The sequence below is a fragment of the Fonsecaea pedrosoi genome, assembly GCF_000835455.1.
Source record: "Fonsecaea pedrosoi CBS 271.37 unplaced genomic scaffold supercont1.3, whole genome shotgun sequence".
Classification (NCBI taxonomy): Eukaryota; Fungi; Ascomycota; class Eurotiomycetes; order Chaetothyriales; family Herpotrichiellaceae; genus Fonsecaea; species Fonsecaea pedrosoi.
Genome location: NW_013550613.1, coordinates 115,833 through 132,263, shown reverse-complemented (window position 1 = coordinate 132,263; position 16,431 = coordinate 115,833). Strand labels below are relative to the sequence as shown.

The 16,431-nt window shown below is 51.9% G+C and overlaps 7 protein-coding genes across 7 annotated transcripts; 2 read left to right on the top strand and 5 right to left on the bottom strand.

Annotated features, from left to right (window-relative positions):
* Nucleotides 1-101: 101 nt before the first annotated feature.
* Nucleotides 102-1,993, bottom strand: Z517_03909 (uncharacterized protein; the record flags this gene model as incomplete). Its single annotated transcript, XM_013429240.1, has 2 exons — nt 102-1,627; nt 1,726-1,993. 2 exons carry the CDS (start codon nt 1,991-1,993, stop codon nt 102-104), a joined length of 1,794 nt encoding a protein of 597 aa, XP_013284694.1.
* A 271-nt stretch (nt 1,994-2,264) lies between these two features.
* Nucleotides 2,265-4,184, bottom strand: Z517_03908 (uncharacterized protein; the record flags this gene model as incomplete). Its single annotated transcript, XM_013429239.1, has 1 exon — nt 2,265-4,184. The coding sequence occupies one exon, from the start codon at nt 4,182-4,184 to the stop codon at nt 2,265-2,267; it is 1,920 nt and encodes a 639-aa protein (XP_013284693.1).
* A 1,270-nt stretch (nt 4,185-5,454) lies between these two features.
* On the bottom strand, nt 5,455-6,991 carry Z517_03907 (uncharacterized protein; the record flags this gene model as incomplete). The annotated part of the gene is made up of 2 exons (XM_013429238.1): nt 5,455-6,590; nt 6,646-6,991. The coding sequence occupies 2 exons, from the start codon at nt 6,989-6,991 to the stop codon at nt 5,455-5,457; spliced, it is 1,482 nt and encodes a 493-aa protein (XP_013284692.1).
* A 2,016-nt stretch (nt 6,992-9,007) lies between these two features.
* Z517_03906 (uncharacterized protein) lies at nt 9,008-9,996 on the bottom strand (the record flags this gene model as incomplete). Its single annotated transcript, XM_013429237.1, has 3 exons — nt 9,008-9,600; nt 9,658-9,795; nt 9,852-9,996. 3 exons carry the CDS (start codon nt 9,994-9,996, stop codon nt 9,008-9,010), a joined length of 876 nt encoding a protein of 291 aa, XP_013284691.1.
* A 585-nt stretch (nt 9,997-10,581) lies between these two features.
* On the top strand, nt 10,582-11,259 carry Z517_03905 (uncharacterized protein; the record flags this gene model as incomplete). Its single annotated transcript, XM_013429236.1, has 3 exons — nt 10,582-10,650; nt 10,712-11,126; nt 11,180-11,259. The coding sequence occupies 3 exons, from the start codon at nt 10,582-10,584 to the stop codon at nt 11,257-11,259; spliced, it is 564 nt and encodes a 187-aa protein (XP_013284690.1).
* Nucleotides 11,260-11,822: 563 nt separating this feature from the next.
* Z517_03904 (uncharacterized protein) lies at nt 11,823-13,576 on the top strand (the record flags this gene model as incomplete). The annotated part of the gene is made up of 3 exons (XM_013429235.1): nt 11,823-12,122; nt 12,233-12,769; nt 12,857-13,576. 3 exons carry the CDS (start codon nt 11,823-11,825, stop codon nt 13,574-13,576), a joined length of 1,557 nt encoding a protein of 518 aa, XP_013284689.1.
* Nucleotides 13,577-13,884: 308 nt separating this feature from the next.
* Z517_03903 (uncharacterized protein) lies at nt 13,885-16,038 on the bottom strand (the record flags this gene model as incomplete). Its single annotated transcript, XM_013429234.1, has 1 exon — nt 13,885-16,038. The coding sequence occupies one exon, from the start codon at nt 16,036-16,038 to the stop codon at nt 13,885-13,887; it is 2,154 nt and encodes a 717-aa protein (XP_013284688.1).
* Between the last annotated feature and the right edge of the window lie 393 nt (nt 16,039-16,431).

Genomic DNA, 16,431 nt, shown 5'->3' with positions numbered 1-16,431 from the left:
CCCCAGGCTTGACCCAAGCATGATGAGACGTGAAGCTCGTTGTTTTTCAGAAACATGACATGGCCGAGTATGTTTCTCTGCTTTCGTCGGCAATGGCCAGTTCAGGATGTGCCGTCCCTTGCCGATCCACTCGTACCACTTTCAATCAAGCCGCTGAAACTCGAAATGTCGCCCCTTTTCTCATCGGCCTCGCTTCGCTGTTGTGCGTCTTCCTTCTCTTTGTCCCTCTTCTTCTTGTCCTTTTTCGTCTCCAGCTTCGTTCGTCCCAGTCCCAAACTCGCCACAAAGGCGCCGGCGCCGCATCCGACACAAAGGTAGAATGTACTTGTGATCGCCTGATTGTACGCCCGGAGCACGCCGTGCCTTGTGTCCGCGTTGGCGCCCCCAGCAGGGAGCGTGGCGAGGTAGTTCGTCGCGCCAGTGTTGATTACATCCTGTGCATTCACACCGGGGGCATAAGTGCGCAATGCATGACTGAGTAAGTTGATGAATGTGGTTTGACCAAGGCTGATGAACAGCGCAGCGCCGAAAGTTTGTGCAAAAGCCACAGTAGCAGTTGCGACAGGGATCATGGCAGGTGAAACGATGGACTGGACCGCTTGGATGGGTTGCTGCATTGTGATGCCTCGTCCGACGCCGTTGAGGATCTGATATCCAACGTACTTACCTGCGCCAGTATGCATGGTGAGTGTGCTGGTCAGCCCTGCTGCGATTGTAACAAAAGCTGAACCCGTTGTAGCTGGTGGCGCGAGATAGCCGAAGTAGGGCGTTAGGGCACCGATAAGAATGGCGCTTGTAATCTGCAGCGCAAAAGTTGGGAGAATGTTGACTGCACTCATCGTTGGACTTAAGGATTTGATCACTTGGAACCACAAGGGAAGGTAGTAGACGAAGACCGTCATACCGCCATATTGAAACATAGCGTTGATCAAACAGCTGTAAATGACTCGCTGCCGTACTAGCGACACTGGAATCATGGCAGACTCTCCCTGACGGTACTCCCAAATGATGAAGGCTGTAATTGCCCCTGCTGAGCCGCAAAACAGTCCAATGATCGTAGCGGACGACCATGAATAAGTACTCCCACCCCATTCTAGAGCGAGGAGGAGCATGATGCAGGCTGGCGCAAAAATGGTAAATCCGGTGATGTCAAAGTCGCGAATCACGTCTCGAAAGGTCCAGTTTGTTTTACCGGCTTTGTATACCGGAAAGCCGATGAACAGGGTCGCCACAATGGTCACCGCGCCCACGGGAAGATTGATCCAAAAGCACCAGCGCCACGATGCATGTTCAGTCAATGCGCCTCCGATCAGCGGCCCTATGACTTGTCCAGCACCGGCGAATGACATGAGGAGACCCATCATTGTAGGCCGTACCGAAGGAGAGGCAGAGACGGCAAATATGGTGAGGACTCCATTCATCAGACCTGATGAGCCCATACCGGCGATTGCTCGTCCCACTACCAGCATTTTGCTAGACGTGGCGAGGGCACAAATTAGTGAACCCAATTCGAAAATGGCGACAAAGGCGATAAAGGCTGGCTTAAGCGAGAAGTATGTGAACACTTTTCCGGTGAGAGGCTGCAAAGATGCATTTGTGATCATGTATGCTGCAGGGTACCAGCCGACTGTCGACTATTGTTAGCCTGTATCTCGAGACTATCTCTCATCTGGCAAGAACTCTTGCGAAGTGCTGTCGTGTTTCTGAAAAGGGGGGAGTTCTCACTATCGGCGATTGTATGAAAGTGATCCGTAATCTTAGGAATGGCGGTCGCAAGGATGGAGACATCGAGAGTGACGAGCAATATAACAAGCAGAAGGGAGCCACCCAGAAGTGTCAAGGCGCGTGGTCCCAAGTATTGATGTTCCTCGTCCTCTTTAGCAGAAGACAACCCCAATGATTGTGCATTTTCAACATCGTCGGCACGGTCAGTTGGGACATTTGTGGAGGTAGCGGGCGATGTATGTGTTGAGGTGTCAGCTCGCGTCTTCATTTTGGCTAGTACTGCGTTCAAAAGAATGGCCTATTGAGGATTGGCAGTGACAAGCCTCAACAATCCAAGGACATGGGGCCATCTGATGTTTATATTAGCCCGGATTGGGGAGGGCGGCCTGTGATCCGGTACCCCTGCTTTACACTCCGTATCCGGCCTCCACCGTCCCTTGTATAGACCATCGACCACTCACCTAGCCAGTCGGAGGTTAGAGTCTCGGAGCGACGGCTCGAACCATTATACCAGGTGGGTCTCGCTGCTCTGCATAGAGCTAGAATTGTATGTTGGCGTTCCAATCAGCCATGAGGTCTGGCCAGAGGCCGTCCTCGAAACCCCCGAACAACTCTTCGGTGGAGATGGTTCCCGAAAGCACACTGGTGTCTGGACCCGGAGCTACAACGTTGGCTTCTGCGTTGAGCTTGCTGGCGTACCACTTTTTACAAGCACGCATTTTCTCTGCGAACAAGCTGAAGCGTGCTGCAATGGCGTTATTCGATGGTGTATCTCCAGCGGCAAGGCTCTGTTGGGATACCGTTTCCATCTTTTGCGCCATTCGGTCTATAGCGGACGGAAAACTCATTTGAGAGCCTCTTATCGATTGCAAGTCCCACCCATCGAGGACAAGAAATGACATCTTGGCTAGAACAACCAAAGCGTGGATGAGATGCAGCCAAAAGGGGAAAGTTAAATTTGGTACACACCGCCATGGGATGGCATCTAGGCTGTCAAACAATAGGCTGACATGACTGAGACACTTGTATAGTGCTTCGGCTCGGTGATACGGGCTCTCTGCGGGGACTGCGAATACAGTTTCAAAAAGGCAGATATAAGCATTTTGGGTCTGCATCTTCAGGAGCTCGTTGCCCGTCAGGCTGGGGGGTACACTCTCCTCGTATTGCTTGAGGTCTTTTTCGAAACAACTCATGAAACTCCGGAGAGGCACAGTAGACGTCGTCAACAGCCCGAGAGAGGGAGAATAGACCTCTACGTTCCGATGTAGTCGGACCACATAGACAGCATAGATATCAGAGGGGTATTCTGCTGCGGCGACGAGAGCATTGCAACAGTCTTCCAAGTGTTGTGTCCAGCGCATAGGGTCCGACCTCCGAAAGCAGGACGACAATAGCCCAGACAGACTGTATACTCCAAGTAGGGCCCGTTGGTCGTCAGAGGTCTGGATACCATGGTTGGCCAGCTTGCCGTGAAATAATTCGGCGGCGTCAACCACCATGCCAATCGGGGTCAGTACTGCTGGCTGTCTAGGTCGATTTAACCCAAGGTCTGCAACCAATGCGGTTACCAAATGTAGAAGGTTCATCACCTGCGGGTTGCTGTGAGAGTAGTAGTGATACCAAGAGCTGAATACCAAGAGGCCTTGCAGGAGATCGAGAGATTTTTCCCCTTTCATCAGCATGCGCTCCCCGATGTATCTCATCAAGTCATCAGCAAGCTGCCGTAGTAATGACGGCTCAGCTTGAGCGGCCACCGTGATGCATGCCCGGAAGAGAAATGGTTTCTCCTCGCGAAGGGCAACAGCTGTTGTTTGGGGGGGGATCACCACAAAAGGGAAGTGTATATTCATCTGTGTGCGGAAGTCGCTGAATAGCTTTTCTTCCAACACTGGAGCCAGAGTTACTCGAAATGAATCGCTTGCATTTGCAACACTGACTCCCACAGATTTCAAAGACTTTGCGCAGCTCGTTACGTGAGTTGTGGTGGACTGTCTCTGATTGGTCGTGTTGCTGTCGCCTCCCCCTGTCGGCACCATCGACGTTGGGGTCGGGAGCGAGGCGGACCATAGTCCGTTGGGAAAACCAGCAACACTTTCCGCAACAGTCGGATTATCAGGCTGGGAGTACTGGCTGCCGCTACTTGGAGCAACGGTAGGCTCAAGCCGTGCAACAGGATCGCCGTCATTGTGCGCCAAGAGATCCGTCAGAGTATTGATCTTTTCCTCCAGCTGTGAGACGCGCGTTGACCTGCCGTTGTTGCGCTGTTTGCGTGGCAGCGGTGCCGGAGTCGTGCAGAACTTGCCCAGGCGGTGGCATCGTACACAGATCGAGTTGGCAGACCCTTCCAATGGGACGCATTTCGCTTTGATCTGGACGCAAGGGCGACACGCCCGGTTTGCTCTTAAGCCCGGCGTGTCAGTATGAGGCGGAGGCGGCGGAAGTACGGAGTTGGTGGCCATCATGGCATAAAGAATTCAATTGTATGCTGAACCAGCGTCGTTGTGCTTGATGCTAAGGCGCATGTTCAAGCCCAGAAACGGGGGAGCGAATGGCCTTCCTCTCTCCTCTGCTTCCTCGTCAATTTCTTTTTCAGTTGTCGATACAGAATGGTTATCCGCTCATCTATCACCCCCTAGACGGCCAGAAGCAGGCCCCCAGAACTTCCAACACCCAACGTGCGACGCTTGTGGCTCTCATGGGTATCCGGACTTCTTTTGATCCTCCGGAGTCCGTGTCTGCCTCCGGGTCCGGTCTTAGCCAATTTAGGGTCGTCCATTCATGGTACAGCTTATGACAACCTGGTGGGCTCTTCGATCGCCACTAGAAGATGGCATGTTTCATTGTTCTTCCCGATTGAGATTGTTCCGCGTGGTGGATTCCAAGTCATTCATCGGTGGTTAGATAGTGGCAGACACCAGGAGGTGGAGGAAACCGAGTTTGCCTGTGAGGAATGTGGCATGGTCTGACAGCAGAAGCACACAACGACAACTTTGATTTTGACACGGCTTGATGGCACTGAGGAGGCTGGAAATGATGGTTGGCCTGAAAAGTTGTAAGATCTGAGGCTTCGTCGTTGCAATGGGGTTATGGTGAGGTTCATGGCATGGGTTCGTAGGCAATGAAGTTGTGTTGTCTAGGTGGACTTGAGTGATCCCGTGGCTGTGGAGGGGAAAAAAATGACAGAGTCTGACAAGGCCCTTTTCGGCTTGGTGCCGTACTTACACTCCAAGTATACAGTGAGTGAGTGAGTTAGTGAGTGGCCATCGAGGCACATATTTCTGTCAATGATAGATAACTATAACTTCCTATTGTGTGCTTCGTCCCCTGTAACTCTGTACCGATACTGTTTTTCGACAGCATCTTGAAATCCTTGTGAGGTGTGACAACCTTTCCTTTGAGGTCGAGCACCCTGAAGCCCATGAATATGTTCGCCTTCCATAAGCGATATGCCGAAGAGACTGACTCCAAGACCCCATGGACCGTACAAGAATGAGCCTAGAATAACGCAGTCTGTGGGCATGTAATCAGTCTCCTGTTAGGGACTGCTACAAATCCTGACCTCCCAAGTGTACATGTGTATATGTTTAAGTATCAGAATCTTCGTCTTCAAGTGGCACAGTTGATGGATTGATTCATTAATCTTTCTCACGGGTACATCTCTCACTTCTATTGTGTTGAAACTAATCCATTTCGAGCTCTTCTGCTCGTGGGAACGCTCACAGGGTTCGCTTACAGAGAGATGAAGACAGACTTCAACTCGGTCCAATAATCCGTCGCATACCTGCTCAACTCGCGGCCGTCGCCGCTCTGCTTGAAGCCACCAAACGGCATGTCAAAGGCCATGGTCGGGCTCGTGCAGTTGACACCCACCGATCCAGCCTCGAGAGCCTTGGCTACGCGCAAAGCACGAGAGATATCCTTTGTGAAAACACTCGCGTACAGTCCGTATTCGGTGTCGTTGGCACGCTTCAATACCTCCTCCTCATCGGTGAAGGTGTTAATGCACACGACGGGCCCAAAGATCTCTTCCTTCATGACCTTCGAGTCTTCGGGGGCATTGGCAATGATGGTGGGCTCGATGAAGTAACCGGTTGTGCCTTCGCGGCCACCGCCGATGGGAATATCCAGCTTGTTCTCCTTGGCATAGTTGAGGTAGCCCATCACACGATCGAATTGGATCTTGTCAGCCTGAGGTCCACGTCGGGTACCGGCGACCGTGGCATCGCCAGACGTGCCCATCTGCACCATGGCAGCTTTCATGGCTTCCATGAATTTATCAGCAATATTGGCATGGACGTACACCCGTGAGCTGGCGATACAAGCTTGGCCGGAGTTTGCAAGGATGGAGAAAGCAGAGGCAGGGACAGCCTTTGCCAGGTCAGCGTCGTCGAAGATGACCAACGGACTCTTGCCTCCCAGCTCCAGGGTGACGTTCTTGAGGTTGGATTCAGCGGCGGCCTTCTTGACGGCTCGGCCGGCAATGACTGAACCGGTAAAGGAGACCTTTCGAATATCCATGTGCTTGGCGATGGCCTCACCACAAGGTCTACCATAGCCACTGAGAATGTTCAGCACACCCTTGGGCAGGCCGATCTCTTGACAAAGTCTGCCAACGACAAGAGAAGAAAGGGGCGATTTCTCCGAAGACTTGAGGACCAAAGTGTTGCCTGTAATCAGAGCCGGTCCGACTTTGTTAACGAGCATAAGGAGAGGCGCGTTCCAGGGGATGATGGCACCGCAAACACCAAAAGGTTGACGAAACGTGATGTTAACCATGTCCTTGGTATTCAGGGACGAATCACCATGGACATCGAGGGCTCTGCCGGCCAAGTATCTCAAGATCTGAACCGCGACATGGCCGAAGACTGTAAAGGGTTAGTAATGCCACTGCTGTTGAGGGGCCAGCCGTCGAGGACTTACAGTCACCGATGTAGGGTTTGCCCATGCTAATGGCTTCTAGGTAACCGATCTCGTCTATGTTCTTTTCCATGGCATCGGCCAGTTTTTCCACATAGGCTTGTCTCTCCCCAGCAGAAAGGGCCGACCAAGCAGGGAAAGCAGCCTGGGCTGCCTTTACCGCCTCGTCAACATCCTCGGCGCCAGCTTCATATACCGATGCAGCCAACTTCTCGTTGTTGGGGTTGATGATGTCGAACTTCTTCCCTGACTTTGACGGAACGAATTCACCATTGATAAAGAGACGGTCTTCGATGTGCTTTGGCTGGAATCCCTGGGCGGGAGCATCGGCGGCTGCTGAGGGAGCCATCTTGTGTTGGGGCTGTATCGGTAAGGCTATGGTTATTGAGGGGTAGGGAGCTGGCCTTGGTCAATGGTGAGTGATTAACGAGATGTTCACAGAAGAAGAAAAAATGGCCAGGACACAAGGTGGTCTTATATACGCTGAGGACATGGCTCGACTGAGGGTCAGCTCTGATCAAACACTCAAAAGACACGACAACCAAAAGGCCAAAAGAACAGCACCAGTGAACGATACCGTATGCAACCCCTCTTGCGCTCTTCCCCCAAATTGGGTTTAGCAACCATGTCGCTTGGTCAGGCCAACAGCCTCCAGGGTCATAAGCCCATGGGTTGGAAGTGTCCCAGTATTCCTTCGCAGCCGACGTGGCGAATCAACTGGTGAGATACCCGTCTTGCCCCCCCTTTCCTGAGACCTGACACGGTGGTTCAAAGGACAAAGAGTTGTGGGGTTCGGTTTGAGGAGGAGATACGAAAGCATGGCAAGTAATCCATTTTCTGCTAACCCCACCCACAAGTACGAGGTACACGAGTCGACCAGAGTCTAGCACACTCCTTGTCGAGTAAGCAGTAGCACTGGTGGGCCTGACGAGGCTTTGGGAGTCGGATTGAGTGCTGACAGGGTTTTTGCAAATACTGGCAGCCAAATCACAAGTTTGCTACCATCGAAGTGACTTGTGGGAGAGGGTGAGAAAGGGAGAAAAGAAACGAGTCTCAGAGAAGAAACAGACGGCGGAAAGGGAGCGACGTCAAGTCTCAGTCATTGTCGTCCTCGACGCTCACTCCAGATTCCCAAAATATTCGTTTTACTATACGAGCACAATACGCAGGGCTTTAGTTGTACACTGCGCACACAAGGACAAGGCCTCACAACTCGACAATAGCGGCATACTGCATACTCACGGTTCTTTAGCGAGGGGCAATCCACCTCGTCATTTGGTGGCGTTTGTCATACACACAAGGTAAAAGGCCAGCCACAAATTAGTGATATTTTATCTAAACGGACCCTGTCAATCCGGATTTGTTCCCAGCCGACCAGGGACGTACGTGTACCGAGAACGGCTACAACAGAGTGATACATCCGGAGGCATTATTAATGCTCAATTCGTGTCCATACTACGTACTTCTGTGTATGAGGTCCAGGCTAGGCCACTTCATACTATCCGTCAGATATGGATGGAGGTGTAGGTCGGGTAGCAGGGAATCGCGACGCAAAGGAACATTCCGAATAGTTCTGCTGCTCGTCCAAAGTAATACGAGTACCTGTTTCGGAGGGGTCACCTCCAGTTGAAGCTTGGATCCCGTCGCTAGGTATACTCTGGCAAAAGGGCTAAATAGCCTGTTAGGCTACAGACAGTAAGCGGGCTTCAAGGTGCCATCGTGCGTCTTCTACTTGAAGGGTTTTCGGCTTGGCTTTGATCCTTTGAATAATTGCGGTGTACGTATGTCCCAAGGATGACTCCAGTGGTTTCTGCCCCCTTGATAACTCATCGTGAGGGTCAGACACCTTTTCCCCAGGCGAGCTCAGTGTTTACATGTCCCGGTGGAACCCCTTCTGGGCCATTTTCATGCTGGGCCCCCAGAGTATGGCTCAGATCCTCCAGGGCCATCGGATTCGGGGCTTCAAAGTTGTACGACCTTGGTCCATCCTTGACTTCGTACGACCTCAACTTGGATTTCCCTGAGGCATTCCCGGCCAAATAGCGGGAGATGTACTCGGTACGTCGTAGGAAGCGGTGAATGGAGTTAAAAGGTGTTTACTGACTGGAAACTCGGTACATGCCTAGGGATCTATCTACGGCATGTCCATATATTGTGGGGCTTTTATATCTCTTGTATCCTTTCAACTCAGCTAGGTATACATGGTGTCGCAGTACCGAGTACGAGGCCGGACGCCTTTCCTTATCTATTATAAGTTAGACCAATTTCCTGATTGTCACTGTGTATACATAGATCCCCAAACTCAGCATTCTCTGCACTCCTAAAGCGGAGCCTGTGTCTGAGCTTGACCTTGTTGCAGCAGCCATCATGAGTTAGTCCACTCGGCCTTTTTCTTCTCTGCAAACGCCTTCATGCCAATCTTTTGATCTTGGCTACCAAACAAACTGTGAAATATGCGTCGTTCGTACTCAACACCCTCTCTGACCCCAAGGTCCTGGCTCTTGTTGACAACTTCTTTGGCCGCAATGACCGCCACCCGACTGTAACTAGCAATCTTTTCCGCCGTGTTTAAAGCACCCTCAAGAACCTCTTTGTTTCCCCCCTCGAAGGCTTTGGCAGCGAGACCGTGTTTCTCGGCCTCCTCGCCACTAAGATTGTTACCTGTGAGAATGAGTTCCATAGACTTGCTCTTCCCAAGGGCTGCAGTGAGGCGCTGGGACCCTCCTGCACCTGGTATTGTGCCAAGCTTGATCTCGGGTTGCCCAAAGTTTGCAGTCTTGGTGCAGTACAGGATGTCGCACATCATGGCAAGCTCACATCCTCCACCAAGAGCATGTCCCGAGACTGCTGCGATGATGGGTTTTCGTAGGGTTGTCATGTAAGACCAAGGGGCTATGAAGTTGTTGACATAGGCGTCGGAAAAGGTCAAGGGAGCCATCTCTTTGATATCTGCTCCGGCTAATTACAACCTTTCAGTCTGCGATCAATCTGTTGCAGATATGCTCTTTTCCTTACCCGCAAATGCCTTGTCACTGCCGGTCAGAACAATAGCACCAATATCCTTGTCGTCTTCGTATTTCTTCAGGGCATCGTTTAATTCGACAAACAGAGCACTAGAGAGGGCGTTCAGGGCTTTCGGACGATTGAGCGTGACTGGAAATGTCAGACGGTACCCTGTGGTAGACACAACCATAGTTGTAAAAACGTACTGAGTCCAACGCCTGGTCTGGGTGTAGACACCAAAATGTTTTCATAGCTGTTGGAAGTGGATTGAAAGCGGACCAGCCGTGGGAGGGTTCGTGGCACAGCAGAGAGGGCAGCAGCAGGACGCGAGAGCAGCCTCAGAGGAGCCATTGTGCAAAGTTGTTGCTATACAGTATTATCAAGGAGATCGCAGAGATCTCGAGGGAGTGATGCTTTACATATTGCAGGTGAAGCATTGACACAGCTTCGACACCGCACAACACAAGCCCAAGCCCGCAACCCACCTGTTTGTCCTCGGCTGCTGGTCCGCAGTTTTGGCCGACCACCGACGATTCGCCGCGGGAAGACATGAGGACCCCGGAACGGATTAACTAGCCTGCTAGCATTCAAACTTGCCGCCACAGGCAGAAGCGGGTGTGGCTAGTGAGGCGCAGTTTTGGACGTTTGCCCTGCGCTCTGGAGCCTCCACTCCCAAGTTTTGTGAACGGCTGCCACGAGTGAAAAACACGACGTGGCTTCAACAAACAGACTTCCACCCCCTTTAACACATCTCGCCACATTGTTATTTCATTCCTTGTCGCCAAATATCGTCTCTAACTCTACGACGAGTTTGTTCTTCGTTGGAACAGACATCCTGAACTTGTGCGCGCCTCACCCATACCTTGTCCCCAACCGCGCCTGAACTGCATGCGCAGGCCCTATATCTCCGCAACACTACCGACGAGCGCTGCCACTATGGACGGACCTGAGCCGGAAACTACCCCTTTCGACGCCATAAGTACACAGAGCAATAAGCTGCTAAGGGTATGAACTGGCACTCCAAGAGGGGAAACAATTTCAGGCCGCTAACAAAGATCTCCTGCAGCAATACCAAACTTACCTCGACAAATCAACCCCCTACGTCGCCTACCGATGGTCGGCAACCGCTGTGCTCCTCCTTCTCTTCTTCCTCCGGATCATTGTCGCTCAAGGCTGGTATATCGTCGCCTATTGTCTGGGCATTTACCTGCTCAATCTCTTCCTTGCGTTCCTTCAGCCCAAATTCGATCCCAGCCTGTCGCAGGACGAGGGACTCGAGGATGGTGAAGGCTCATCTCTGCCCACCAAGAATGATGACGAGTTCAGACCGTTCATCAGAAGGCTGCCCGAGTTCAAGTTCTGGCATTCTGCAACAAGAGCTATCACCATAAGCTTTCTCTGCAGTTGGTTTGAGATCTTCAACCTGCCGGTCTTCTGGCCTGTGCTCGTTATGTACTGGCTGATCCTCTTCTCCCTAACTAGTGAGCTGATCCATCCTCCACGAGCGAGTGCCGTCGCTGACATTGCATCCCAGTGAGACGACAGATCCAACATATGATCAAGTACCGTTACGTACCCTTCTCGTTTGGAAAGGCCAAATACCCGGGCAAATGATGAATGGCCACTTTTTGGGTGGCCGGCTTTCTCACGTTTTCCTTCACATCTAAATAATCCTTGACAGCTGGGTCCGAGTATCATGGGAGATAGACTGCCACAGGAATGTACAGTGCCGTTTCAGCGTTTTTTCTGCAACCGCGACCCAGCGCTCTCAATCACATGTACCGATTCAGCGACTTGACCTGTTCGTCGATTGGACAGGAGATGAGTATCACGAATAGATTTGCATGGAGGCAGCCGAGATGCTCGTGCTTGCCATTCATTGCATCAGTTCAGCCTGGATTCCCTCCTGCCTTTTTCATGTCTACCGGAATCCTTTGGTCGAACAGAAGACGTTGCCTCCTTTGCATCACAACAGCAGCTTCAAATGCTCATCCCTTTGCTTTTTATTTAGGCCGGCCAGGCTTATGTATGTCATCTCCAGTACGCCAGATTATTTGACGCATCTTTTCATCTTCTCCACTTAGCTCGTGAGTTCTCGATCATTACTCTCCTCTGCCCTCTCCTCTTCGACGAAACACGGCCACTGTTGCGCAAAATCCCGAGTATCAACTCTAGACATGGATCACTTCATCTTACCGAGTCAATCCTCAGCACCGTTAGCATATGCTCTTGATCCTGAAGGCTACCTGAATCGCCTCAACGACAGCCAGCAATATGCGAGATACGACACCATCCCTTTGCGTAACCTACCAGGTGCAGAACATTCCGTCCTTGTTCAAGCGACAATCCGTGATCAGTCCACCGGATATGCCGAGCTGAACCATGACCCGTCCTTTCCTCCTTCGCTGGTCCTTTACCATCTTCCTGAGCCTCCTTCAGATCCTCAAACATCCGAAGATTCTCACCCCAAAGCACTAGTAAGGGCAGATGTCTTCTATATTTCTGTGTCCAGATCCCTCTTCACGTCCCTAATTGTTTCGAATCAACATGGCATATTTACTTTACCAGTTACTAACCCGACTCGCAGAGCATCCACCAAGCTGCATTGTTATTATTCACGAAACCCTCGTCGCCCGAACTACACACCCCGTCCAGAAGGGGAGGACTTGCTCGACTTATGCCGTTTCGTCGTTGTTCCTTGGACTCACTGTCCATGGGGTCGTTGTATGATGTTCAGCAACAAACAGATGTTCATATTCCTAGGCCTCTCCATTATGACCCTGAACGCTCGATCTTGCTCACTTCGGCGTGGGGCAACCTGCGGCCACTTTCACTCCTGTTCGGTGAAGCCTTTGACCAAAATACTCAAAGTCGCGTAAGAACGGCAGACCGATCTGCAGTTCGAAGTCTCTTTGCGTGCCCTCGGGTCGTTAGGCCCTTTTTCAAGTTGCTGGGTACGAGATTGGCTGTCTTGCTTGCCACGATGCACGACCCTCATATCATGAAACAGCTGCAGTTGACGAACAATGCTCCATCGCCTACGAAATTTGCCTGTGCGGATGAAGGGAGACACAGACTTCGTGGAGAGGTTACAAAATGGCGAAATCACGTTCGGCACATGGAGGTATTTGTGGAGTCTCCGAACGTGTTGGACCGTTTCTGCAGAATTCTCCTTGACGACGTCGACCGGCAATATTTTCCAGACAATTAGTGCTTCAGTCATGGTAATTGCTCCTTTGACAGCATCTTGGCCACCTTGACACCGGGAGAAACGGACGAACCATTTGGAATGGCTTTCTGGGAGCATGCTGGTTTCTGCGGAAGAGGGGTCAACGGTGACATCGCCCAACTGTTTGCAGAGCTTGAAGCATACCGAATTGCGGTCTTCTCTCAAGGTGTTGCTGGTAGCAGCCGCAATCCGCGTCTCGTTGACTACGGGGTTGCGCTTCATAGTCTTCAAAGCAGTCTCCTGAAACGCTACAAACATGAGAGCAAGTGGTTGACGCCTAAGGTTATGTCGCCCAACCGCATGCAGTGGTGGGGGAGGAAGCAGACGGTGGAACGGGAGGAAGCCCAAGTCGCTTCACCAAAGGCAATTGAACGCTCCATCTACCTCGCCCACGGCCTGTACCTCATCAACGCGGCTTTCGAGAAGCCATGGCTCTGCACAAGAAGGCAATGTCCTCGTGTTAATGGACGCCACACAGAAGTCAAACGGGACTGTGGCCTGGTGCGGTATATCTTTCACTGTGGGCTCGAGGTCCTCTCTCTGGCCGAGGAGAACGAAGAGGCGTTCAGCCATCTCGATGTCAAAAACGAGATCCATCAATTCAGAGGTGGCTTGGGCGGTTGGCATCCGCGGGTTGTGGAGCTTTTTCACGAAGTGAACGACGTGTGGCGCGGTTCTATGATCCCTTTGATGTTTTTCTGATTGGTGTTGTATATTATGTTTGATTGTCTCATGATATCAAGGGGGAGGGAGACGGCCTGGTGAAATTGTGATTAATATAGCAGACCTGAACACGACTGACATTGCTTATATGAAGCGTTTGAAGAGTTAGAGTGGTACTGTAGGTCGCACCTTTATTCGAATTGTCGTTTTACCTCATCTATAAAAATGTGCGTTGGTCGGACACTTATCGAACAAGGGCAGCACGTGTGGTGTGAAATCTCAATGACACGTCTCAACTGAACACGGAGAGAGAGAACGCTCTTCTAATTTGTGTGAGACCCCTTTCTTCATCCCCAAACATCTTCCCTCCACTTGCCCGTCCGCTTGAGCGCTTCAGTCCAGCCCTTGACCTCAGAATCGCTCCATCCTTTCAGCGCCTTCACCGTCTCACCCAGATTGAACCCGACCTCTCTCGCCATGGAGGCGCGCCCGCAAATGTACAGGTTTGCACTCTTCTCCTCGATCATCTGGACAACTTGGGTGCCGTGTTCTCGCACGCGCTGTTGAACGTAGACCTTGTCTTGGCCGGGCACGCGCGAAAAGGCCGTGACGATCTGGAAGACGTGCTTGCCGACCGCGGCTTGAGCTTGCTCCAGATCGTCACGATAGATGTAGTCTTCTTGGGGCCGGCGACAGCCGAAGAACAGCATCATCTCCCCAATAGGTTTTCCGATGGCGTGGAGCTTTGCCCGCTCGGCAATGAAGGCTCGAAAGGGGGCGATCCCGGTCCCCGCCGCGACCATGATGATGGGACAGCTGGATTGGATGGGGAGTTTGAACTTGCTTTTGCGGACGTGCCCGAAGATCTTGGTGCCGTGAAGGAGGTTAGAAGGACCAAGGAGGTCGTACTGTGGAGAGGTGACCTTCTCTGCCTGTATATCTGCTGCGGCAGAGGCAGGATGTGTCTGCGATAGTGCAAGGAGATAGTTGGATGTGACACCTAGGATCTTCTGCTCTGGATTTTCAGGGACATGACCCGAAGCGACGAGGGCAGTGATCGCGGCCTTTCGTGGGATGAGCACGCTACTTGACGAGATCGAGTAGTAGCGCGGTTGCATCAGAGGCAGAGCCTCTATCAAGTAAGCCAGGGGTAGCTTGGCCCATGGTTCCCCCCGGCTGGCAAGCTTGAGTAGCCGACCTAGCGTCAGGTGGTTCTTCTTCAGGAATGACATGTAAAGGTCTTTGTCTTGGCCAAGTTCAAGGACCCGCTGCTTTGCTTGGGGTGACGGAGCGAAGGCAGCGAGTCCTTGGATGGTGCTCCGCGATACTGGGGCGCATATTTCCAGGTATCTGTGGAAAAGAGCACGGATTGTTGTAGGGGTCGGAATTTGGAGCTTAGTTGCCGCATCGACGGATTTGAGGCTTAACGGAAAGTCTTGACGATCATGTAGATGCAGAACCGAGATAAGTATTTCGACTTCTGGTTCCGGGTTTGTGGGCCATACGGCAAGATGATCGCCCGTCTTGTAGTGAATCTCAGGATGCTCCGCAAGGTCAAGCTCCATGTGGACACAATTTCGCTCGGAATTCTGGAAGAGTTCCCGCGAATTCGTGACTGATAGTGGTCGAATGGGTGAGCATGCCGCAGCGGCTTTGGGGTTGTCCCTGGAATGCGTGGGCTTGCCCTGATGGATGTCGATGAGCGCTAGAGAATCGTCTTCGGTGACAATAATGCTAGGTTGATATTCGACCACGCGTTCTTCTATCCCCAGTTTACTCCTGAACATAGCGAAGAGGTCATCTTTCCATGAAAGGAAGTCTTCATCGGTAGAGTGTTCCGCGTCATCTGCTTTACCCGCCGGTAAGAGAAGAGTTGCTCCTTTCCTTGTCAGTGCTTCGACCACCACATCGACGACGCGGTTGTAGTATTTGTAGTTGCTGTTTCCGAGACCAAACGCAGCAAATTGTAGGTTCGAAAGAGAATGCGGTGATCCGCGGTTGATCCAGTCCCAAAAACCATTGGCATTGTCGCTGGGGTCACCTTCGCCGTACGTCGAGAGGATGAAGATCGCGAATCGACCATCCGATAGCTCAGTGATAGACTCCGAGTCGTAGTCCGAAAGATCGGCAGACAGCGCACCAAGTCCGAACCGCGATTGCACCTCCTTGACAAGGTGACTGGCAAAACGTTCTGCTGTTCCGGATTGAGAACCCCAAAAGACAACGGCTCTTTTGTCGGTTTCGGACAGCTTCTTTGCGATGTTGCGCTGTGATGGAGTTTGCGAGCTCGCTACGCCATTGCGCTGTTGAGGTCGTTCAAAGTAGATGTAGCTATAAGGGTCTGGCTTATCCCACAGCGTCCCTCTAGTCAAGTATCCCGCAACAATCACGGCCGCAATGACCAATGCCACATAGTCTGCGCCTGAGGCGGGCTGCAGGCTTGTGGTAACAAGCCTAACGAGCTGAGGAATCGACGTGACCTCGACGGCTTGTGAGGCCATGGGTGAATTTGCGAGGTGACTTGTAGTTTCATGTTGGCTAAAGGACAATGCGTAAGTGATGGTGTAGATATAAGGGATTCGTGAGCCTCATGTAATGAGGAAAGATGGAGCGGAGGAAAATTGCCTGACGGGTATAGAGTCTGGACAATCAACAGAGAGAGCCTTGATTGGACAGACAAGGGATGTGTCTGGTGTTTGAGTACAGGTTGGTCCGGCGAGAAATTTCCTCTTGCGGTCGCGGGGTATGAAGTGACTGGCGGAGGTGCAGGTAAAGAGGCCATCACCATTTCTCCACTGCCCAGCCCCTCGCTATACGTTCCTTCTGGCATCTCCCCCGACCCTCCATGGTATTGCACGGCTGAATCACGGGCTGCAGAACTGATGGAATTAACT